The sequence below is a fragment of the Scardinius erythrophthalmus genome, assembly GCF_964197995.2.
Source record: "Scardinius erythrophthalmus genome assembly, chromosome: 8".
In the NCBI taxonomy this organism is placed as follows: domain Eukaryota; kingdom Metazoa; phylum Chordata; class Actinopteri; order Cypriniformes; family Leuciscidae; genus Scardinius; species Scardinius erythrophthalmus.
The window spans coordinates 5,232,316-5,257,751 of NC_138228.1; the positions used below are offsets into that span (position 1 = coordinate 5,232,316).

Here is a 25,436-nt window from a genome sequence, read left to right on the forward strand (position 1 = left end):
AGATTGGTAGCTTTGGGGTGGGTTTAGGGATCAGGGGGTGGAGATAGGTAGGTTTAGGTATGGTGCAAGTATCCTCCCCCTGGATTTCGTGTTCTGCAAAATGTGGTAAAGTGGGTGGTGTTTGTGGGTGTTTGTGGCCTGTACCTTTAAGATGACGCGATACCTCAGCCAGATAACATCACCATGGCGGAAGTGCAGTTAACAGAAGCTGCAGGACTCTGTACACCCATCAGAAGCCTAAATAAAAGAAGCAGAAAAGGATAAGCCGTATATTGTTAGTTAGTTCACCATGCATAAGATTTCAAACATCCAACGTTAGCGACTTCAGTTCCTAAATGATGGATGTAGGCGGTGACTGACTTTCTAGAGCAGAGTGACTAAAGTCAGTGACTGCATTATTAATAGACACAACTTATAACGTTACTGACTCCAGACGGAAGGATGTACTTTACGTGTTTGTGCTCTTTTGGGGTACGGAGCTATTAAGGAAGTTCCTGACAATATTTAAGTTCATTTACAAGGTAAAATCGCCGTATGTCATGTGACGGTTTAAACGGATAGCAAGTAATTTTAGCAGAGTAAAGGTCATCTCCGGTTCTTGTTTACGGGGCAAATCAAAAAGACCTGACACACCTCAAGTATTACCCGTTTTTTTACGCTCTAAAATGTCATATAGATCAGTGTTATATACAGCATCGGCGCGCGCTGCACGGTGACAGTAGCGTTTAACGGACAAAGTTGGCCGTTTAAAGTGCTGACGTGTCGTTTGGCGAGCGGCCAGTGCCGCAGCTGGAGGGACACGTCTGTCCCAGCACCTTTAACTGGGAGTCAGCACTCAAAGCCACGTCAAGATGTCAAGAACCAGTCGAAGGTCCAAAGCTTTGCACGCCAGTAACGGGCTCGCGCTGGCCGGATGCGATCCGCTGAGAGCGGCGCGCGTGCGTGTGCGAGTGCGCGTGCTGCTGCTGTGTCTCTGCGGCGCGCTCTCGCTGGCCGTGATTCTGGTGCTGTATTTCTCTGCGGAGTCCAGTACCAGCAGCGCAACACACCACCACACTGCAGACTTCATCAGGGACAGGGTGAGTTCACATCGAGCTGAAGTATGGCAATGCATCTTAACGACTTTATCTAACACAGCCAAGGGATGTAGACCCGAAGATGACCCTGTCATTATTTGCTCCTGAGTTATGCAATTGCACCCTCATGGTTAACTAAAACTATGAAGAAATAATAGAAGTACAACTTAAATAACACAATATAAATATTAAATAAAAAACGTAAACTACATTGCTTATGATGTAACGTTACAGAAAGGTCACAATTTTTATTGTGTTATCTTTTATGTTCTTATTTCTGGATAAATGCTATTCTGAGATGTATGGCAAACACGAATATGATACACACTGGTTTAGATCGTATTTATCTGACCGCTACCATTTTGTTTATTTAAATGGAGAAAAATCTATCATAACTCCAGTAAACTATGGAGTGCCGCAGGGATCTGTGTTAGGCCCTCTATTATTCTCAATATATATGCTACCACTTGGAAATATTATAAGGAAACATGGAATTAGTTTCCATTGTTATGCTGATGACACTCAAATCTATATTTCATCACGGCCAGATGAAAACGCTAAATTATCCAAATTGACAGAGTGTGTTAAAGATATAAAAGATTGGATGACGCATAATTTTCTTTTATTAAATCCAGACAAGACAGAGGTACTACTTATCGGTTCAAAAAACCACCCACAAAACCTCTCACAATACAACTTTAACATAGTAGGATGTCCTGTTACTTCATCCTCTACAGTAAAAGACCTGGGTGTTATATTAGACTGCAACCTGTCTTTTGAAAATCATATTTCATATGTTACAAGAACAGCCTTTTTCCACCTTAGAAACATTGCTAAGCTACGTAATATGCTATCAGTTTCTGACGCAGAAAAGTTAGTTCATGCATTCATGACCTCGAGACTAGATTACTGTAATGCGTTATTAGCCGGTTGTCCTGCATCCTTAATAAACAAGCTACAGTTAGTCCAAAATGCCGCCGCTAGAGTTCTAACTAGATCAAGAAAATATGATCATATAACACCGATTTTATCATCCCTACATTGGTTACCTATAAAGTCCCGTATTAATTACAAGGTATTGCTACTGACTTATAAAGCCCTAAACGGCTTAGCTCCAGTCTATTTAACCGATCTTCTATCGCCCTATAATCCATCGCGCTCTTTAAGGTCACTAAATTCGAGGCTTTTGGTCATACCTAGGATATCCAGATCCACCAAAGGAGGGAGAGCATTTTCACATTTAGCACCAAAACTCTGGAATAGTCTTCCGGATACTGTTCGTTGCTCAGACTCGCTCTCCCAGTTTAAAACTAGATTAAAGACGCATCTCTTCAGCCAGGCATTCATATAATACTTTTAATCCTACAGTTAAATCCGACCTCTAGTTCATAAACGCCAGAGGAGAACTGGCCCCCGACTGAGCCCGGGTTCTCCCAAGGTTTTTTTTTTTCTCCATTAGGTCACCTGATGGAGTTTTTCGGTTCCTTGCCACTGTTGCCTTTGGCTTGCTCAGTTGGGGATATTTGGGGATATTTAATTGAATTAATCAATCAACGATACTATTGATCAGCATTACCGAACCTAGACGTTCCACTAGAAACAAACATTGATGTATTGTTCTAATTTATTACTGTGAAGCTGCTTTGATACAACCTGTGTTGTGAAAAGCGCTATATAAATAAACTTGACTTGACTTGACTTGACACACAGTATCTGAAATGCAAGTCATAAATGTTTCTAAAAAATAAAAATAAAAGCTAATTCACAATATTAACCCTCTGGGCTTCTTCGCCCGAAAACGGGCGAAAACTTGAACGTTTCGAATTGTTTAATTTTTTTGCTTCATCGGATGGGGGTGAAACTTGGTGACTTTTCTTTTATTACCTATATGAACACACAAAAAAATCAAGGAGATGATTCTGATATGTTAAAGGGTCGTAAAAAAAAAGTCACACTTAGCTTCCTCCCGCCCGAAAACGGGCGACATAGGAAATGAATGGGAAATACGAAAAAATAGGAAAACTCAGAGAAACTTTTGGTGGTACAAGCTACAGATCAGCCACTGTGCTGAAAAAAAGTGTACAGCAATGAAGGGGTGACACTCTAGAACATCAAGAGTGTAAAAAAGACACCCTCCCCCCCCCCACACACACACCCACACACACAAACACACACACACACACACACACACACACAGAGAAATGAACTGGTAAGACTGAAACAGCAAATTTTGCCCCAAACTATATAAAAATGATATAATCATAATAACTCCAAAACTATAGCAAGGAGAGTCAAAAGGTAGGTATCGTTTGAAAGAACTCTTTTTAAATTTTTTGAAAATATAAATTACATTACATTTGGACATTGTCCCGCCAAGAAACGGTGGATAAAAGACAATATATATATATAATTTTTATTATGATTTTGCATATCTTTCATATTTGTCATGGAATAACTCAGGAAGGAAATAAGGTAGGAGGAAAATTCTTTTTTAGTGAAGTCCCCCTACATGTTAGCTGCATCTGGATAAAAAAATTCTAATTTTTGGATAAAGGAATCAAAAATTACAGCATTTTGAAAAGAGATAGCCTTTTTGTACAGTCTTTGGCAATTTTTTCTTCATGAAGAATATCTTGTCATAAAAGCAATAGATTATGTTAATTTTGGGCTCATTTTAATTGTAATAATATGCTGTAAAAAATGAAGTGCCATTTTCAATTATCTGAGAATGTTTCATGAGCTGTATGATGTTTTTGACACATTGCAGTACATTATTTTATAGATTATGAAAAAAAGAGAAATTATATGTATCAGCAAATAACTCAGCAATACTTAAGAGTTTTTCAAAGTGGATACATTCACTGTCAAGTTCAGACTCTAAGCTTTCAAATGACATAAACTTTGTGTTTATCAAGGCAAGATTTTTGAAAAATATGGTAATAAATATTTTCGCAGCTAGGTGGCGCCTGCTGGCGGTACACTTGGTTTTAGAGGGATTACTCAGCACTCGTTAGGAATTAATACATTTAATTAGATGCATTAAAAAGCTGAGATTCTAAGCTTTAAAATGATATATAATTTGTGTTGTTCCATTCAGTGGTTGATTAGTAATAAATTGTTTTCTTTCCGAATGGGAATAAATCAAATAAATAAATTAAAAAGCTATAGGCCGCCTATGGGCGGTTATAGGACATGACACAAATTAATAAATTTTGAAGCCACTAGGTGGCGCTCTTCTCACTTGAAATATTTTTTTTTTTTTAGGCCTGCACTCTAATTTGATGTGAAATGTTGCATTTATTGAAAAATAAAATAAAATAAAAAAAATAAATATATATATATTAATTCTAATGGAAAAAATAGCTCATAAAAATTACATAATTAATGCAAAGTATCATAAAAAAATCTAAAAATTCTACATAATAATCAGAAAACATTATAGAACAAAACAATATTTGATTGGTTATCCTAGGACAAAGTTAAGTACAATTTTAAGGCTTCGCCCGTTTTCGGGCGGGAGGAAGCTAAGTGTGACCCAATTATGAAGAAGCCCAGGCAGAGGGTTAAAGAAAACTAAAATAGTACCGGTCAAAAGTTTGGAAACATTACTGTTTAATGTTTTTGAAAGAAGTTTCTTATGCTTATCAAGCCTGCATTTATTTAATCAAAAATGTATAATATTGTGAAATATTAATACAATTTAAAATAATGGTTTTCTATTTTAATTTACTTTAAAATTCTGTGATGCAAAGCTGATGTCTTCAGTGTCACACGATCCTTCAGAAATCATTCTAATAAGATGATTTATTAATGTTCGAAACATTTGTGCTGCTTAATTTTTTTTTTTGGAAACTGTTATACTTTTTTCATTGATTGAAAAAAAAGTATTTATTCTAAATAGAAATCTTTTCTAACAATATGAATCTTAACTATCACTTTTCATCAATTTAACACATCCTTGCTGAATAAAAGTATTCATTTCTTTCAAAAAAGAAAGGAAAAAAGTACTGACCCAAAACATTTAAACAGTAATATATAGTTACAAAATTGTTATTAAGCAGCACAACTGATTCCAACACTAATAAATCATCATATCAGAATGATTTCTGAAGGATCATGTGACCCTGAAGACTGGAGTAATGTTGATCACAAAAATAAAGTATATTAAAATAGAAAAACATTATTTTAAATTGTAATATTTTAGAATATTCTTGTTTTTTTTCCCCTGTATTTTTGATCAAATAAATGCAGGCTTGATGAGCATAAGGGACTTCTTTTTTTTTTTTTTTTCAAAAACATTAAAAATAGTAAAGTTTCCAAACTTTTGATTGCCACTGTATGATTCAGTTAGTGCTATTTTCCACATCAAGTGACTGGGTATTGACACTACAATGCTCCAAAAGTGACAAAAATACCATGAAATAAGCTAATTATGCATAATATTCCATCAGATGCGTGGTTATCATATATGACACACAAGTTGTACTTATTTTGTGTTTATTTTATCATTCAAATCACAGCCCAGCCTACTTTAGTTATTAACCTGCTTCAACACACACACCTGCCTTGAAGTTTCTATTAATTAACAGGTTCAGATTTGTTTAACCAGGATTGGATGTAAATTCTACAGGAAGGTGATTGGACATCCTTGTGAGCCAAGATAAATAGTCATATGTCTACCTCTACCTTCTTCTCTCTGCAGCTTTCCCATAAGCCAAGCAAGCACTCAGTGGCACAGATAAAGAAGTTTGCAGCACAGGTGGACGGGCATCGGCTCTGGGAGACTCACCTGCGGCCTCTCCTGATTCAGCGAGTGCCCGGGACTGCGGGAAGTCAGACCATACGACAGGTAATGCCTCAGCCGGGACAACACACAGTTCTGGGCCACAACTGACAATATACAGTAGTCAACATTTGAAGTGGATCAAAAAAGTTCATCAAAGTTGTCCTAAGACAAGAACGCATGGTTCAAAATCCATGTATAACTTTGATGAAAGGTTTTGAGCCACTGTACATTAGGGGTGTAACAATATATCGTGTCACAATATATCGCAATACAAAAATATGTATCGTGGATAGTTCACCCAAAATAAAAATGACCCTGTGAGAAAAAATTGAAGTTTTCAGAGTCAGTTCTACATTAAACTACAATAATATAATGTATAATAATGGGGTCCTGATAATGCTTATGTTATAAGTCTTATGTTACCAGTAAAAAGTGGCCTACATTATTTTAAATATATCTAGCCAGTGACAGAGTGCAAGCATATTCATCTAAAATAATTCTGTATTTTCAGGTTCAGAATCATGAATATTGTTATTCTGGTGTCAGCATTGTCCAAGCCTATTCATTTACACCCACAATATTCTATCAAATTTAGCATTTAATCAACAGTACATTTTTTCTTAACCGGCTTTTATTATATGTCTTGGAGTATTGCAATAATATCGTATCGTGATATGTATCGAATCGTGAAATTAGGGTATCGTTACACCCCTACTGTACATTGTTTCCTGTTGGTTGACTGTATTCCTTATTTGTAGCCAGTAACTAACATCATTGCTCTCTTCTGCTGATAAGCATGCAGTGCAGTTTACTAAAGCTCTCTCGCCTCTTGTCCAGCATATCTTGTCTCAGCTGGGTTCACTGTCGGCCGGATGGACGCTGGAGGAGAACTCCTTCGTTTCATCCACCCCGAAGGGTGACGTGACCTTCACCAATGTGCTAGCAGTGCTGGACCCCTCGGCTCCTCGCAGGCTGATCCTGGCGTGCCACCACGACTCCAAGATCTTTCCCACTGACCCTAAAAACCCCAGGCGGGTGTTTGTGGGAGCCAGTGATTCAGCCATTCCCTGTGCCATGATCTTGGAGCTGGCCGCGTCTCTGGACACACAGCTTAAAGCCCTCAAACAGCAGGTAGATCCCAATCATGAGGAAGAGTTCTTCTAGATATCTTCTAAAGCCCTATTCAAACGGGACTCATTTTCTTTTGTTTATTACAGAGGCGTGTTTTCTAGATGTGGGTGTTACAGAAGGTCATGTGTGGGCTTGCGTACATACATGTAGGACATATGTGACCCTGGATCACAAAACCAGTCACAATGTCCACATCACATGCAAGCTGAATAAATAAGCTTTCCATTGATGTATGGTTTGTTAGATATGACTATTTGAACATCTGGAATCTGAGGGTGCCAAAAAAAATCGAAACATTGAGAAAATCGCCTTTAAAGTTGTTCATTTATGTTGGCGATTGTGCTGCATTTACTCACAAAAATACATGTTTTATATATTTACGGTAGGAAATTTACAAAATATCTTCATGGATCATGATCTTTACTTAATATCCTAATGTTTTTTGACATAAAAAAATAATCTATAATTTTGACCCATACAATGTATTTTTTGCTATTGCCACAAATATACCCGTGCGACTTATGACTGGTTTTGTGATCCAGGGTCACATATTTGTCTTTTAATTAATTATTTATCGATTTCATTTTCATTTATAATAAAAACTCTATTTAAATAAACTTCCCATGCATTAATGTTAGTGGCTGTTTATAATAATCCCATGTAAGAATCTTACCTGACACTAATATGAAAATGGGCAGTTTCTATGATTTGGCTCTATTTATTAATTTTATAATTGTATTTTTTCGATTAGACATATCGAAATGAATCGAACGAATGCAGAACATTGGTGTGCAAACGGTAGCTCAGGTAGGTCAAAAAACACAAGGAGAAGTGTTAGGATAATATCACAGACATTCGCATTCGGACGGGATTAGATTTCTCCGAGGGCCGTTGTGGTATGAGGTTGTGTGCGGAAAAAACACGGATATGGCCCATTTGGACAGGATTGAAATCACAAAATGAGCCTGTGAAACACGTCCTCCGGGAAAACTAGTCCCGTCTGAATAGGGCTTAAGAAACATCTGGCATTTTGAGGGCATTTTGAACAGGAAAGATCTGCATCACGGAGCAGATTGTGTTGAATCTAGCCCAAAGTGTGTGTCCGACAGAGAATGAGAAGCTGTTTGTGTGTCTCTGTCTCTTCTTCTCTCCAGAGGTCTGCGCTGACATTGCAGTTGGTGTTTTTTGATGGAGAGGAGGCCTTTGAGGAATGGACAGACACAGACTCTCTCTACGGTTCTCGTCATCTGGCCGAAATGATGGCTCGTTCCCCTCACCCTTCTGGAGCCGCCAAAACCACTCTACTCCAGGCAGTGGTGAGGCTTTTTATATATATATATATATATATATATATATATATATATATATATATATATATAGCTGTATGATTAATGTTAAAGAATGTTAACGATTGAGAGGTTTTTAGTTCAGAGTATTGTCCAATTTAATACTTTTTAATACCGTTTTTAAATTTAAAGACCTGCTCATAACTTTAAAACATCATTCAATACATTGGATACATCAGCTATAAATTTTTTCATACATAAACGACAAATTGCTTCTACACAAACACTTAAAATCACTCTGCACGACAGTATAGAAATGTTTTTGCTGAAGTAAATAACCTATTATTTAAGAATAATAATATATAATGTTAAATTGGTTTATAATTTATTTTAATATTAATTTTCAACAGGATTCTGTTGGCTCCTCCACAAAAAGCACAAAACCAAGTATACAAATGAAAAATCGAATATTTAATAATAGTATTTAATTGTATTATTTATATTATTTATTTTACTTTACAGTAGATGTTGTATTTTAATTTTAGTTTAACTAATTGTTAACTAGTTAAATCCTACACCCAAAGAGAGGGAAATGTAAAAAAATAAATAAAACCTGGTAAATTGATTTTTTTTTTTATATATATATTATTAATGCCCTGTCGATAGGCTGTTTTTAACATTAAAACTCTATTTTCCTTCCAGGATCTGTTAGTCCTGCTGGATCTGCTTGGTGGCCCAGAACCATTGATCGTCAATCACTTTGATAACACAGCGAGATGGTTTGACCGACTCATCGCTGCAGGTATAAAAACAACCCAGACTGGGTTTCCACCTACAGACACATGACCTCTACAGTCAGCAATCCTCTCTGTTCCCTTTCAGAGAAGAGACTCCACAAACAGGGCTTGTTGACATCTCATCCATCAGAACAGAGTTACTTCAGGAAGGATTTCTATCTTGGCCCAGTGCAGGACGACCACATTCCATTCTTAAACCGAGGTATGGAAACAATTACACTCATGTTCAAAGGTCTGGGGTCAGTAAGAATTTTTTTTTCTATTTAAGAAATTCCGATTTTTATTTCAGCGAGGATGCATTAAAGTGGTCATGACATGAGAAATCAATTTTGTCTTGATCTTTTGACATATAAGAGGTCTTTGTACCATTAAAACACCCTGCAAGTTTCAGAGCTTAAACATCCTCCTCATTATAAACCAAGCAATTATTTAATCAAGCTCCAAAAACGTCTTGTTTGATATTGCGGGATCTGTGACATCACATGGGCAAACATATTTGCATTGCATTTGACCGCCTCCAGAGCAAGAAATTGATGAATAATTATACATCATCACACCATAGGCCCCGCCTACTGGCGTTCAGTCGTTTGACGGCGGACATTTGCCTACACTGTATGTGAGCGTCACGTCAAAAGCAAACCGAGTCCAAGAAAGGATCCGTGCCTTAATATATATATATATATATATTTGTTTTGTTTTTTTGGTTCAAAGTAACATTACAAGTGAACCTCAAGGAACATATTAAAATATAAAAAAAAATCATGACCCCTTTAAATTGAGCGTGACAGTAAAGACATTTATAATAATGCAAAAGATTCTCAAAAAAGTATAATGGTTTTAACAGAAATATTAGGCAGTACAGCTGTTTTCAACATTGATAATGATCAGAAATGTTTCTTGAGCATCAAATCATATTAGAATGATTTCTGAAGGATCATGTGACACTGTAGACTGGAGTGATGATGCTGAATATTCAGCTTTGATCACAGGAATAAAGTACATTTCAAAATATATTTAAATAAAAAAGTTATTTTAAATTGTAATATTTTTTGAAAATTTGACAATTTTTCCTGTTTTGATCACATAAATGCAGCTTTTGTTGTGAGACTTCTTTCAAAAACATTTCAAAATCTTTCTGACCCCAAAAGTTTGAATGGTAGTGCATATATAATAAGTGATGCACATAATCGCAGTTAACGGATCAAATGAGTTCATTCTCTCCTGTGTGCACCAGGTGTGCCCGTGCTCCACTTGATCCCCACACCGTTTCCTGTTTTCTGGCACACACTGGATGATGTGGAGGAGAGGATGCACAGGCCCACGGTGGAAAACCTCACTAGAATCCTGGCCATCTTTGTGGCGGAGTACCTGAGCCTGTAAACGTGCTGTAATGAACATCGTACAGCAGACGTTTACTCACATGACCACGTGTTCACAGTCGAATCTGTGATGTAGGAGCTAATAATGATAATAATAATATCAGAATGACCAAAGACACACACGTGCAGCATAATGATGTGTTTATTTGGAGTCTGAATGGTACATGCTGATGATATTCTTATATTTTTCTGCTGAAAAGAGCCATAAGTCATAATAGGACAAACACTGATGTTATGGCAGCTAATGCCATCCTTAAAGAGACGGTTAGACATTACCTTTGTGGTAAAGACTGAGAATAATGAACTTAAATGTCAGGTTTTCACAGTTTTTTGCACAGTATGTGCTGATGAACTACATTGAAGCTGTGTTTGGGAAAGCCATTGTCGGTGCACTTTACAAGAATGTCAGAACACAAGATATTGAGAGACACTTGTTTGAAGATCCTGTGAGGAGTATTTCACGAGGCCTGATAGAGAGAATTTTTTTTACATTCTTTAGTTATTGAACTGTTACCATTATCAACCAAAAGACCAAATAAAGAGTCTGATGGAGATTTGTAATAAACTTCAGGAAACACTGGAACGGAGTGTCTCTTCTATGTTGTTGTTACACTGAGATTAACCCTGTGCTGAGTTACTGTATTGATATGCAATGAAAAGTAGCGACAGATCTGTTTTTCTGTAGTGTAACGCACCGTATATCCGAGTTACACGGATTACAGAAAAATAAAAAAAAACATACGTAGGGCGGGATTTGGTTCAATCCATTGGTTTTTAATTGAAAGTTGGCAGATCTGAATGTGAGCTTGGAGTCAATTGTAAGAAAGGAACAGGTTTATGAGGATAAATGAATTGGAGGAGATAGAAGAGGTCTGTTGTTTCACTGGAAGATGGAGTTAACATTTTGATAAAAAATTATGAGACCAAAATGTTTTTTTCTTTAACATAAAACATGCACAGATGAATCTTTCACAATAAGATCAATAACATCCATTTAGAAAATATATATAGGGTGAATTTTCATTTCAGAGGATGATATTTTAATTTGCGTAGCAATGTAAAAGATATTATGGAAGAAGTGTTAATCTTAATTCACTAGTTTCACAGGTGAAATGTAACAAAGGTTATTCTCAATGTGTTCTAAAAACTTTACAAAGGTTTTCAGTTAATTTTAATGTGTCATTGTTACATGTAATTACTGTAGTAATAACTATAAAGTATGCATAATTACACGCAATTAACCCTAAACCAAACACTCATCCTATTCCTAACCCTATAGTAAGAACATGTAGATTATTATTATTACTCAGTACTTAAATGCATAATTACACTGTAATACTGACACCTTAAAATAAAGTGTAACCCTTTATTTTAATGTGTCCCTGTTAGTTTAATTATACATTGAAGTACTGAGTAATAATAATTATCTACATGTTCTTACTATAGGGTTAGGGTTTGGTTTAGGGTTAGTTGCACGCAATTATGCATCATTTATAGTTCTTAATAAAGTAAATACATGTAATGTGTGACAAGGACACTGTAAAATAAAGTGTTACCAAATTTTCAAAAGTTACAAAAATAGTCAAATAAAAAAAAATTCTGGCATATGCTGACAGTCGATGCTCTGTTTTGTTAAAGGTGCTGTAAGTGATTTCTGCCAGACTGTCATCCAAACCCGCTTCAGAAACTCGCCCGCACATTCCCCTGACTGCAGTTTACAGAGTCTCAGGCTAACAGAGACGGCTCTGGTTTATAACGACACCTATTTCAGACAATTCGTGTATGTGCAAACACACTTACAGCACCTTTAAATGAAAGAACAGTAGTTCAGTAGTGTGCTGGTCCCAGGTGTCTGAGAGGAGGCGGGGGGGCAGAGAGCTGCTGGGAGCAGGGGAAGAGGGAGCTGGGGCTTCCTGGAGGAGAGAGATCCTCATCAGAGCTCAGGAACACTCCTGAGGATCTTCTGCGGGAGCACAGGACACACAATCGGAAATATGTCAAACTGAGACCAAATATGAATATGTAAATGCATTATTGGAGTTAGAGATCTGTGCTGAATTGTTCTGTTTGTGACCCTTCCAGCAGAGGGCAGCATGGAGCCGATGATGGAGAAAAAACAATAGAACAACTGCTTTTCTTTCTCTATTTAAAGCAGAGGTTCTCAAACATTTGAACTCAAAGACCCCATGAATCAAAGGAAACATGAATTGGCCTAATTTTAAAAGTATGATTTCTAGGTCTGGAAAAGTATACAATCTTATATCTCTAGTGGCATTTATAAAGATTTTTCTTTTTAAAAACCTCTCTCGAAAACTGGAAAAGTCAATTTCCAGTTTTCGAGAAAGGTTTTTATAAAGAAAAATATATAAAAAGTATAAAAATGCCACTAGAGTTATAAGATTGGATACTTTTCCGGACCAAGAAATCATACTTTTAAAATTAGGCTAATTCATATACAGTGGAAACCCTGAAACTGTTGTCGAAGGGTTGAATTAAAATAAGAAATACAGGGTGGGCCATTTATATGGATACACCGTAATAACATGGGAATGGTTGGTGATATTGTATCCAAGATGGCCGACTTCTAAATGGCCACCATGGTCACCACCCATCTTGAGGAGTTTGCCCCCTCACATAAACTAATGTGCCACAAACAGGACTTTAATATCACCAACCATTCCCATGTTATTACGGTGTATCCATATAAATGGCCCACCCTGTACATTGGTTTTCAATGCTTGTTTTGTCTTATTTTAAGTTCACCCAAAAATAAAAATTCTGTCTCCATTTACTCACTCTCAATTTGTTCTAAACCTGTATGAATTTTTCTTCTTCTGCTGAACACAAAAGATATTTTGAAAAATGTCGGTAACTAAACAAATGACGGGACCCAATTGACTTTCATAGTATTTTCTCCCAACTAGTTACAAATATTCTTCAAAATATATTCAGTTGTGTTCAGCAGAAGAAAGAAATTCATGCAGGTTTGGAACAACTTGAAGTTGAGTAAAATGATGACAGAATTTAAATTTTTGGATGAACTATCCCTTTAAGTCCATCTTGAGGCCCCCTAGTTGAGAACCACTGGTCTAAAGCCAAACTTTTCGTAGTGCTGACTGGAAAGTAAGAGTATGTCAGCAGCGGCTCCTCGTGTGTTTAAAGTGAGGGAGTGTCTCTTACTCTTGTCGGCTGGTCGCGGCTCTGTCCCGCTGTCGCCGGTTCTTGAACCAGTTGCTGACTTGTGTAGCGGTGAGTCCAGTGACTGCCGCCAGCTCTCGCTTCTCTCTCGGCGAGGGGTAAGGCTTTCTGCAGTACCACTCTCTCAACACACTTCGAGACTTCTCCTGCGAGCAGAGGGTGCAATAAAGCCTCTTCAAATCTCCCCGAAACGGAAGCAAGACTATTTTGAGACTAAAGCAATAAACGTGCACCTGTTGTGTTTAACCTTCTGATGCTGTTCGCGTGTCGGTCAAAAAATTGCCTGCCAATTTTTTCAATTAAATGAGTGTACTATATATTTCAATTTGATAACGTTTTTCATTCAATATTTTGTATTTTTAAGGGATTCTGTTGTACTAAATTATATCTGCAGTAGTTAACTTTTTGAGCATTGTCCTGAAGATGAAATATCCAATATAAACTGGCATAAATATTGAATGCTTTGGCGACTTAAGTTTGGTCTCTTTTTAAAGAAGACACTTGGCAGATTATCGCTGAAGTGAAAAATAAAAAAGTGAACTTGAACAAAATGTTGTTAAAATGTTACATTTATTGTTATAAAAAATGCTCAAAAATTAAACATTTCAATTGAATTTTTATAAGAAATATATATTTTCCAAAACACGCTTTACTCTAAAACTGAAAAAAATCAAAGCCATAAATCTAAACAAGCCCTGTTCCAAATTTTAGGTTGATATCTAAAAAAAATTTGCTTTCAGTAAGATTTTGTTTGGGCCGCAGTACCAAACGTTTCCACTAGATGAATTTAATTCCCAATCATGTCCAATGCCGTCATTTTTGACCGCGAACAATACAAGTGTGACTTTTTCAGGACCATTTAACCTTTTCGAATCATGTCAGTGCCAAAACCTTTCCCAAGTTTCGTAGCATTCCGATAAAGCAAAAAATTCTGCAAAAAAATTATAAACGAAACGTAAAAAATTTTGGTCAAAAAAGACCCAATAGCATCAGAGGGTTAAAACAGTGTGCTCCTACACCAACAGACTTGAAAACCTTGAAGCAGTAGCTGGTCTCCTCTCCATCCCAGATGGTACGTGGAAGAGGAAACTTGCGACGAATGCGGTACTTCCCCACGGCTCCCAGAGGCCGTCCCCGCTGAAGCTCAGCCTCCATGTAGTGGGCGCGGAGCCAGAGCTGCTGGAGGAGAGGGTGACTGCGCGGCGAGAACACGTTCCCCTCTAACAGGGCGTACAGCTCAGAGAAACGGCAGTGGTGGAAGGCCACCGCAGCCCTCGCCTTCAGCACGCTCTCCTGACTCTGGGCCACGGACACACACACGTGGGACGAAGTGGAAACAGAAGGTAAAGAGCATAAGAAAGAGGACAAGCGATCCATGCTTCCACTCTGGAGAAGAACCTCACAAACACATGCCACCTGCTCCGGGGAGAAGCCCATCGCCATGATCCAACCAAGGATGATGGAAGACCTCTCAAGGGACACTGAGGAATTGTTCTGCAAAACAAGTTGTAAAATGTCCCAATATTACATCTACACATGCAAGCTTCACAAGAGAAACGTACAGAAGAAGTGTGCAAAATCAAAGTACCTTCTGATGTGAATGCAGAGTAGAAACTCTCAGGTGAAGGAGCTCTCACAATAGCTCTTTTTGTAGTCCGGTGTGAACAAAACTACACAAAAAAGCACTTATCGTTTGCCAATAAGTGCAGCTGATGAGTGTGTCGGATTTTTTGTTTTAGCAGGTTTTACCTTCAGCCACAAAGACCCGCCCAGACAAATTGGTACATGCAGGTAACCGGAGAGCATAGGGGTTAAAAAAACAGACGGCACCAACACACACACACACACACACAGATCTCTCAGACTGTGTTGTTTGTATTTGTATCAATTACCTGGGGAAAATGTCAGGTGCACAATGGAGCTTATTTAAATGTGAAGGCAATCTTATTTTCTAATCAAATCATGGTGGCAGCAATTTGTTAGACAATTTGGTTAGACATTGCATTGTAGAAAAGTGTTTATCTATCTATCTATCTATCTATCTATCTATCTATCTATCTATCTATCTATCTATCTATCTATCTATCTATCTATCTATCTATCTAATACATATGCATGCGAGTAACGATATGAAGAAAGTGTGTTGGTTACCTTCTACAGGGAAAACAATATATTTTTGTGTTGCTGTACTAAGACGAAGGTGTTTCAGTAAAAGTGCCTCTAAAAACATGTAACTTTATATTAATTTTAAACAAAGAGCATTCAGGTAGCATTATATATGTTTATTACATATCACAATAAAATGGAATATAAAAAATAAAATAACTATTCAATACAAAACACACCTCTGTAAAAAGAGATGTTGTTTACAATAAGGACAAAAACTCCCTTTGAAATGATCAACAAAAAAAAGTCTTTGGTTTGATCAGCTGCATATTTTTTCTGTTTGTACATGAATGTGAACTTAAAGTATTGAAAAGTGAACAGAACAAACAAATATAACTACTGACTAAAATACATGTGCATTACCGTAATAACCATTACATTCTGGAAGAGTAATAGGAATACTCAGAGACAAACACATACACACACACACACACACATTCCCTTACTTTCCAAAAAAGTTTAAACATTGTCTAGGTGCTTGGGGGAACTTTGGTGAGTCAATATAACATCATTCTATGTAACATAAATGTGAAATAGATGCTACACAAAGCAAAAACCCACACAAAATGGAGTGTAGACCTAAGCTATAATGAGCTTTAAGGTTATAAAATGAACCAAAAATAATTGGTAAATGCATTAAATATTGTTAGAAATAAAAACAGACATACAAATACAGGTATACTTTGGGCTAGAGTTAACACAGGCTGACTACTGTGCACCAAAGAAAAACATCAAAATCTCACAGGCCTAATATTCCACAAAAACCTTAAATGTACAGTTGAATGGTTTAAAGATAGCACCAAATCTTGTAGGGCCAGAAATAAAAATGTAAATGCTTCACAAATAAACTTTAAAATGTGCAAAACATACAGAGCTGCTCTGCATTAAGCAAATCAGCTATGTAAAAAAAAAAAAAAAAAAAAAAAAAAGTCATACTTGTAGATTTGAACCACCTAGACTAAACTGCATTTGAATAAAATTAGGTGAATAAAAAAAAGACACATTTCCTGTAGCTATGTGGAAATCCTAGAATAAAAATATCTGATTTCAAAATATAAAAAGAGGAAAAACAGGACAAATGAAAAACATGAAAAAAAAAAAGACATTTCACTGTACATGTACATGGTGGATCTGTAGTGTATGAAGTGGCTGTTTTTAACAGTAAACAAATCTTAGGGTTCAGTTATCATGCAGAACAGTTGCATAGACTAATATTCAGTACTTCAATTCCCTTCAAACACTAGAGCCTACATACGTTTATACACAGTTTTATGGTAATGAGCTGGAATGCTTGAGTAAGCTCGATGGTTTATCTACGGAAACCAATGTCAATTATCTGTCATATCAAAACGTACAGGATTTCCATGGTCAACTTAGTGCACCATCATGAACTTATCGTATACAAAGAATATAAAACAACAAAAATGGTAGGAGTGCTTCAACTGTGTGTTCAAAGTATGTCCAAGCATCTTGCCAAGGTAAAGAAAAGGAATTGAAACAGCACTTGAACCAAGCTGTTGCATGTAGTTTATCCAATGCAGTTGTGACAGGCACATTTAAACCCAGTGCTGTGCGTTTCTTGAACCGTTCTATTGGATTTCCTTCTCCCAGTGCAAGGTGCTGCTGGTGCATCTATGGATCTTTATGAGCCACCTGTACAGGGGCTTTGTAGTAAAAGCTCCCAATGCCTAGCTCATGTTCAAGACCCATTTCACTCCAGGATAGCCTTAAACATGTACTTATCTCTATTACATTGTCTCTAGGAGGGAAACCTAATATGACTTGTATGCTTAAATGATAAAAGTTCTGGTCAGAGTCATTTTATCTATAAAAAATGAGAAGTAACTAAAACGTAAGGCACAATCGAAGGCATTCCTGCATGCTCTTCACTCCCAGATAAAACCATCTTGATTGCCTTGTACACATTAGTGCCTTTTTACCAGCCTTGTAACAAGCCACAAGCTCTGTTTCTCATCAAAATCAGAGCTAACATGTTACTCAAACTTAAATTTCTAGAGGTGAATATTGGTTATACAAATGTCATCTGACAAAACGGCAGTGCCTTTACCTCTACTGAAATAAAAATCTCTAGTCATGCCCTTGCTTAATACATTGTTTTCACAAATGAATTCAAGATATATGAGAGAGGTTCTTTTCAACAACTTAGTTATTAGATTGAATACTTCCACTATTTAAGCCTTAACCTACACAAGGAAAAGTGAGGAAAGAATCATAGTTCCTCTCGCTTCAGGGACATGGTCTAGCGAGGCTGAGATTTAACACGAACTGCATCTAGCAGGCTGTCAGCAGAACTGGTCATTACAAGCCCAGGTCATCATCCACAGGGACAGACTGCAGTTGTGTAAGAATTTTCGAGTCCCCGTCCATGTCCTCCACTTCATCCAGCTGAGAATCTCTCTCTACGTCCTCACCCGGAGGAGGAGTGCCCAACAGGAGGGACTCTCCTCCTGGCAGGCCTAACAAAGCGGGGTCCTCCGGAAGATCCCCTTTCCCACGTATGTCAAATAATGTCAGACCAGCAGAGGAAGACAGTGGGACAGGGCTCCAGACTGGCTGGGAAAGGTGGGGCCCAGATGCCACACCGCTACAGATTGGACTGAGTGGCAGCATGCTGTCAGGGCTAAGGGTCTGCTGGGATTGTAGGATGCCTGTAGGAGTGGGAGTGCTGGATGAGTCTGGGGTGTTCGGAGAGGCTCCTGGGGTTGGGTTGGCAATTGTCCCTGGCTCAGGGCTGCAGTAAAGCGTAGAGGACCCAACAAATCCCAATGGAGATGGTTGTAGTGAATTTAAGGTTTGAGCAGTGAGTAAAGGTGCTTGTTGATTCTCGAGTGGATGTACAGCTGAGGTTTGAAGATCAAAGGTGCTGTTGCTTGAAACCAAATTGTCTGGGACGGACTTGACAGGCATGCTGGCAAACTGGATGCCAGCTGGGATAGTAAGGATGAGTTTGCCGTTTTGAACACTTAAGATGGGACTGCCCCCTAAGAGGAAGTTGCCTGGACACAAAAGCAGAGTAAAGACATCTCATTACAGAAAGACAAAAAAAAACACATCTATTCTCCACTGCTGGTGAAATTAACATATGTGACATACCTGGAGAGGCAGATGGAAGCTGAATCACCCCAGAGTTGAGAAGCTGAACACCCGGGATGGTTCCAGTAGGGACACTCTGAGGAGGCCCTATTGGGCTAAGGCGTATCGGTCCCTGGGCAACACTCAGTCCTGTTCCAGCTCCAGATGTCAAAATCTGGAAAGCACCTCCTGGGGATGGGATGGAAAGAGATGGTGTTGCTGGGACCACCTGAGGGAAGGAAAGGGTTCCAGTTGGAGTTCCCGCAATAGATGTCACAGGCATAAGTTGAGGCAGTGACAGGGGGACCAGTTGAGGTTGGCCTAAGTCTTTGGGTTGGGATATGGGAACAACTTGAGTCGGGGAGGAGATGGGAATGACTTGCGTCCCCATAGAGGTCTGTATCTGTTGAAGGGTGGCTGAAGTAGATTCATCTCCTAGCTGAGGTGTAAGCACTTGTGTAACATGTCCATCAGCCATCTGGGGGAGTGATAAAGCACTACTGGTGATTAGTGTGGTAGAGCCATTTTGATGCTGAGCTTGAGCAAATCTTGGACCAATGTGCAAGGTCTGTGTCTGAAACTGAGAAATGGGGACTTGGGGTAACTGTGGATTGACCGGGGATACTGGAACAAGCTGGGGGCAAGATGACACTGTGGCTCCGGATGTAGGTGGCATCAGTTGAGAAACTGGAACGCCCTGTATCGATGGTACCACTTGGGGTAAAGACAGCACCTGAGGGCTGGACACAGAGCTGCAAGTTGGTGAGTGAGAGTCAGCCTTTCCTAATACAACAATTTCCGGTGGATGTGTTGGCTGTAATGGCACCATGGGACTGGAGATGACTGAACTCACACAGCCAGTTGTTGACGCAGAAACACGATTTGGGGCCAGTATCACCGAAGGAAGAGACGTGGCAGAGATGACAGAAGTAGAGATGGTGGACGAGGACATAGAGTTTGTAGGCACTGACTGATTATTATCTGGATTCTTCAAGGCTTCAGGAAAACTGATGAAATCCAGCGGAGAAACATTGCTGCTGGCCGTTTTGGCGTCTTCGCTAAGAGAGAGAGGTATTGTGCTGGTTAGATTGGCTTGTGGATTCAGAACCACAGTGGACAGGCTGCCTTGGGCCTCCATATCAGCGATGCCTCGTTCATCTTTGGAGATTACTTGAGCCCCATTAAGTAGCAATGGTGCATTAGCTGTAACAGGACTGAGAGTGACTGTGTGGCCATCGCTCAGTGTCAACCCATTAATGATGACCCCGGTTCCTGCCCCTGAGAGTATAGGGCTCCCATTGAGCAGCAGTGGATGAGAGCTTGTGAGGAATCCCCCGGTGCTGTTGAGAATAAGCTGACCAGTACTGCAAGGAGCACCAGTGAGGGATATAAGAGAAGCATTGGAGCTGCCCGTCTCTAGAGCAGCAGGTTTGTCTGTAATATCCTCCAGATCTCCTTTGCTGGCTTCATCTTCTGTGCTGTGGTTCCCATCAGACTCACTAAAGAAGAGACAGAAATATTACATTTGGTTACATTTGGCTTAAAGGGTTAGTTCACCCAAAAATGAAAATTCTGTCATTAATTACTCACCCTCATGTTGTTCCAACCCCGTAAGACTTTCGTTCATCTTCGGAACACAAATTGAGATATTTTTGATAAAATCTGAGAGCTTTCTCACTCTCAACAAAACAAAAATAACGAATTTATTCCACTTTTCATTTCCTTCTCTCTGGGCCTCGAGTCTTCACGTAGTGTTTTTGCGTAGCGCGTCTGTGTTGCACGTCACCACGTAGGCTCACTATTGGGCGACGCTGATCATGTGTGTGATACGTGGTGACGTGCAACACAGACGCGCTACGCAAAAACACTACGTGAAAAGACTCGAGGCCCAGAGAGAAGGAAATAAAAAATGGAATAAAGTTGTTTTTATTGTTTGTTTTTGCGCACAAAAAGTATTCTTGTCGCTTTATAAACTTAAGATTGAGCCACTGGAGTCACTTGGACTATATTAACAATGTCTTTAATACATTTTCTGGACCAGCAAGTTGTAATGTCTTAGAAGCCTATGGAGGAGTGAGACGCTCTCAGATTTAATCAAAAATATCTTAATTTGTGTTCCGAAGATGAGCGAAAGTCTTACGGGGTTGGAACAACATGAGGGTGAGTAATTACTGACAGAATTTTCATTTTTGGGTGAACTAACCCTTTAATGTAGTTTCGATCAATGTCTACCATCAATGTCAAATCCTCAAAAACTTTTTGACATCTGTATCAATGGAGGAGAAACCTTAATTAATTAAAAACCAGACCTAGTAAAGCTTGTGGTCTGACAAAAACCCCTAGATTACTCTCTACTGCTTTTAATTTATTCCAGACATCACCTGTTAACTTAGGGCCCTTTTACACCTACCTTGTTTGGTCCGGATTTTCTGACTTTTCAGTTTGATCCGAATCAAAGTTACAGGTCCGAATCAAAAATATTATCGGCAATAAAATGTATGCACAACGAGGACGTTCATTTGGCGAATTTTAACTAGCCTCGAGTATAGTTGGTGCTGCAGGTAGGAATGCCGTAATAATAACAGTATAGTGGCAACGATATGTGTCTGTTCATTCATTCTTGTCAAAGTTACCCACCGAATTGACAACACGCTGACGTCAGATGTACGTCCGTTTACAAACCAATCAATGTCAAGATGCAGCCCACATAAATGATGACGACAGGACGCAAGTATGTCATGTAAAGTTCTTTAGTGTGCTCGCATAATTGCAATGTGAAACCAAACCAAAACTTAACGAATACATAAAATGTATTTTTTTAACTTTCAGGTGTGAAAACGCCCTTAAAATCAGTGCCAAACACACAAAAAAATAAATAAATATATGATTTTTCAGATAATCACCAGTGGTCAACTGATCTCCTATCACCAAGGTTGATATATTGGCATCGGCCAATTCGCTTTTCTTAGTTTTTTGGAAGATGTGTTGGAAATGGGACTTTTATACGGCATAAAACGTGTACTCTGTGCATAACGGTCTGTCCGTGTGAACTAAATGCGGAGAGGAGGGTTCAGCTGTCACTGGACAATGGCCAAACTTTAAACCCTTGATTTCAAAACTATGATGCGCTATATCCAGTTGCCCACTGGCATATTCATGTCATTTTCACTGTGTGCTGTATGTAAAATTAGTTACCTTGTCTTTATTTAAAAAAAAAAAAAAGTTGGTTAGAGTTTACTTCCTTTTTATTCATATATTTTTAACAATTTCTTTATTTGAGAAACTACTGTAAAAGCATTTCAGAATCAAAAAGTTCTAATTTATTAATTAAGTCAAATAAATTATACATATAACCGCCTTGTATAGACCATAGGCCACCCTGTTCTCTAAAATATCAGCATCAGCAATAAATAAAAAAATCAATATCGGTCGACTACTAATTATCACCCATTGATTTTATGGTTGAAACATTTGATGGCACTTATCTTGAGAGGGACATCTCTTATAAATACTTTGGTATCTGGCTTGATGATAAATTGACTTTTGGTATTCATATTGATAGACCAAGGTTAGGTTTTTATTTTCATAAAAAAAAAGTGTTTTTTGTATTTTTTTTTTATTGCTAGGAATAGATTAGTCCAGAGTACCTTTTGTTGTCAGTATTGGACTATAGTGGTGTAAATTATGAATTGCATGCACCTTTGTTTTACTGCATGTAATCTATCATGCTGCTTTACAAATTGTAACTGGTGCAAGTGTCTGTACACATCTTTGTAATTTATATGAAATGACACAGTGGTTAAATTAGGTTAAATTTTATTTTAAAAGCTTTACTGGGCAAGTTACCGTAGTACATATATCTATTTTGCTTATTATTGCTAGCATATATAAAACCAGATCAACAGAAAACTTTTACTAAAGACCATTTTCCTGCACAGAGCTTGTTAGATCTGTCTTTTCCAAACATACCATGTAAGCGTCGAATGAGCTTCAAGGTTTAGTACTAAACATGGAATCTGTACCATCTCTTGATCTGTTAAAAAAAATACTTAAAAATTTTTTTGCAATGCATTTAATATTAGTATTATGATTTCCATAGTTTTTTTAGTTCTTAAACTTGGTATGTTTATAGAGTGGTTTTCATGTACTACTTTTGTATTTTTATGTGAATTTTCATTATTTTTCATATTTATTGTATTTTTTTTTTTGCATTATATTAAGTTATCTTGAAAATATAGGCATTTGCACAACATACATGTGGTTTTAGGGAACAAAACAGCAGTTTATTAAAAGAGTTTGTAAATAGTTTCTCTAGCCCTAGTTGATAAAAAACGAACATAATAATAAACACTAAAACTACACTGTCTGACATTAGTGTGGCTTCTGCAATACTTCAGTCCCCTCAATGTCCTCTCCATCCTGAGATTGGACAGTCTATGGACAGAAAGTCATTGTGGTGCAGAGTTTCAGGAAACTCGAGCCACTCCTGGCGCCCCTATCTCACATTTCACAACAAAGCAACATGCTTTCAGCCGTGTTTTCTAAGATCTCCATGTCATTTTCACTTGTCAAACACTTCAGTTAACAAAAATAGTGCAAGAAATATATGCATCTTTTTTCACAGCTATGCATCACCCAAACAATAAAATAGGCCTGCATGAAGAGTATACAGTAAAGAAAGAAAGTAACAAGACTGGGCACTTTGCAATATGTGTAGCTCACACCCTCGTCCTAGTGTAAACCTCACACACAATAGAGATTTGTTTACAGCTCAAGAATGTCTCTCTTGGGCCTGAAAGTTAAGTGAAATGCAATGCACTCACCTTTTGCTGTTGGTGCCGGACGGGGTCCGGTCCCTCTGTCGGCGATTCTTGAACCAGTTGCTCACTTGAGTCAAAGAAAGTCCGGTAACTTTGGCTAAATTCTTCTTCTCGACCGGAGTGGGATACCTGTTGATCTTGTAACATTCCTTCAGAGCGTTGCGCGACTTCTCCTTGAAGCAGTACACCGTCTCCTCTCCGTCCCAAATGGTTTTGGGCAAAGGAAACTTTTTGCGCAGTCGATATTTGTCCACGGCGCCCAGACTGCGACCCCGGGACCTCTCAGCCTCCTTGTAGCGCGCCTTCAAGTAGAGGTCTTGAAGGAACCCATGGTTACTCGGGTGGAAGTCGTGGCTGTCTAGGATGGCGTACAATTCTTTGAATTCCTCCCGGTGAAAAGCGACCAGAGCCTGGGCCTTCAGCAGGGTCTCGTTGCCACGTAGCAGATCTGCCGAAGGAGGGATGGTGGAGAGGAATCTCCACAGGCGATCCACATTGCCCGCTTGCAGGAGCGCTTCGCACAGACACGCGACTTGATCGGTGGAAAAACTGAGCGCCGAGTTCTGGAAGCTTTGGAGCAGTTGTTCCGAAACTTCGTCCGGGTCCGGATCTGGATCCGTCTCCTCTTTCACTTTAGCTTCGTCTTGCGTGGACTCCTTTGGGCCGTTTTCAGTTTGTTCTGAGGACTCCAAAGACAAGGAAGCCATTTTTATTTTAACTTTTTTCCTTCAAGTTCCTCCTCCCTCCCCTTCTGTGTGTCTCTCTCTCCCCTTCTGTGTGTCTCTCTCCCATTCTCCCGTAGGCGAGCGAGCGAGCGCCGCTTCAGAGCGAGGCGTGCGTGCGTGCGTCACGCCCCTGCGTTTCGTCAACCTCCCCCATCCAGACATCATCATCATCATCATCATCATCCTCCGCAGGCCTGCTGCTGCTTTACCATTGTGCAATACTCACTCTTAGTGTGTGTGTTTGTATACAACTCATTTCAGACTCACACGTGGACATGAAGATCTATCTACATACATACATACATACATACATACTGTAGTAGATTGTCTGTTCTCATACTGGAATTGGCTTTAATGAACCCATTGATCTTTAGAAATTTGATCAGGTCTTTTTATTAGCCTAACCTAAACTTATATATTAAGTAAAACAGGGTGTAGGCCTACTTTGCTTTAGTGTGTCACTAGGAAAATTCACAGAGACAACAGATGTTGTGAGATGTCCAGCATGCAACCAACGTGTGTGTGTGTGTGTGTGTGTGTGTGTGTGTGTGACGTGTTCCTGGTAAACCTCACAAAATGTCCACACACAAAGACGGCAATATCTGAAATCCTTGTCCTTGTGTGGACATTTTTTGGCCCCAATGAGGAAAATAGCTTATAAATCACACTAAGTGATGTTTTTTTGAAAATGTAAAACTGCAGATAGTTTTCTGTGATGGGCGGGTTTAAGGGAAGGGTTAGTGTAAGGGGAGAGAATATACAGTGTGTACAGTATAAAAATCGTTATATGGAAAGTCCCATAGAACATGAAAATAACGTGTGTGTGTGTGTGTGTGTGTGTGTGTGTGTGTACAGGTTTGGCGGAAGGTCAAATGTCCTCACCTATATAGTGAAATATTATGACAACCGACTAGAGAGGACATTTTACTGGTCCTTTATACTTAAAAATACTTATAAATCAGGCAAAACATGTTTTTAT

The 25,436-nt window shown here is 38.6% G+C and overlaps 3 protein-coding genes across 3 annotated transcripts; 1 reads left to right on the plus strand and 2 right to left on the minus strand.

Moving 5' to 3' along the window:
- The first annotated feature begins 175 nt into the window (after positions 1 to 175).
- On the plus strand, positions 176 to 11,038 carry qpctla (glutaminyl-peptide cyclotransferase-like a). Its single transcript, XM_081373142.1, has 7 exons — positions 176 to 1,079; positions 5,779 to 5,925; positions 6,700 to 6,993; positions 8,148 to 8,309; positions 8,982 to 9,081; positions 9,162 to 9,278; positions 10,311 to 11,038. Exons 1-7 carry the CDS (start codon positions 852 to 854, stop codon positions 10,454 to 10,456), a joined length of 1,194 nt encoding a protein of 397 aa, XP_081229268.1. The 5' UTR covers positions 176 to 851; the 3' UTR covers positions 10,457 to 11,038.
- A 1,244-nt stretch (positions 11,039 to 12,282) lies between these two features.
- On the minus strand, positions 12,283 to 15,096 carry six9 (SIX homeobox 9; the record flags this gene model as incomplete). Its single annotated transcript, XM_081373110.1, has 3 exons — positions 12,283 to 12,418; positions 13,636 to 13,799; positions 14,689 to 15,096. 3 exons carry the CDS (start codon positions 15,094 to 15,096, stop codon positions 12,283 to 12,285), a joined length of 708 nt encoding a protein of 235 aa, XP_081229236.1.
- Positions 15,097 to 15,923: 827 nt separating this feature from the next.
- six5 (SIX homeobox 5) lies at positions 15,924 to 24,468 on the minus strand. The gene is made up of 3 exons (XM_081372163.1): positions 23,736 to 24,468; positions 18,934 to 20,411; positions 15,924 to 18,836 (listed from the first exon to the last, which is right to left on the minus strand). Exons 1-3 carry the CDS (start codon positions 24,437 to 24,439, stop codon positions 18,139 to 18,141), a joined length of 2,880 nt encoding a protein of 959 aa, XP_081228289.1. The 5' UTR covers positions 24,440 to 24,468; the 3' UTR covers positions 15,924 to 18,138.
- Between the last annotated feature and the right edge of the window lie 968 nt (positions 24,469 to 25,436).

Coding starts and splice junctions, on each gene's coding strand:
- qpctla (XM_081373142.1), top strand. CDS start 852: ATGTCAAGAACCAGTCGAAGGTCCAAAGCTTTGCACGCCAGTAACGGG. Junction 1,080..5,778: donor CAGACTTCATCAGGGACAGG/GTGAGTTCACAT, acceptor TTCTCTCTGCAG/CTTTCCCATAAGCCAAGCAA. Junction 6,994..8,147: donor TTAAAGCCCTCAAACAGCAG/GTAGATCCCAAT, acceptor TCTTCTCTCCAG/AGGTCTGCGCTGACATTGCA.
- six5 (XM_081372163.1), bottom strand. CDS start 24,439: ATGGCTTCCTTGTCTTTGGAGTCCTCAGAACAAACTGAAAACGGCCCA. Junction 20,412..23,735: donor TCCGGCACCAACAGCAAAAG/GTGAGTGCATTG, acceptor TCTCTTCTTTAG/TGAGTCTGATGGGAACCACA. Junction 18,837..18,933: donor GCTTCCATCTGCCTCTCCAG/GTATGTCACATA, acceptor TTTTGTGTCCAG/GCAACTTCCTCTTAGGGGGC.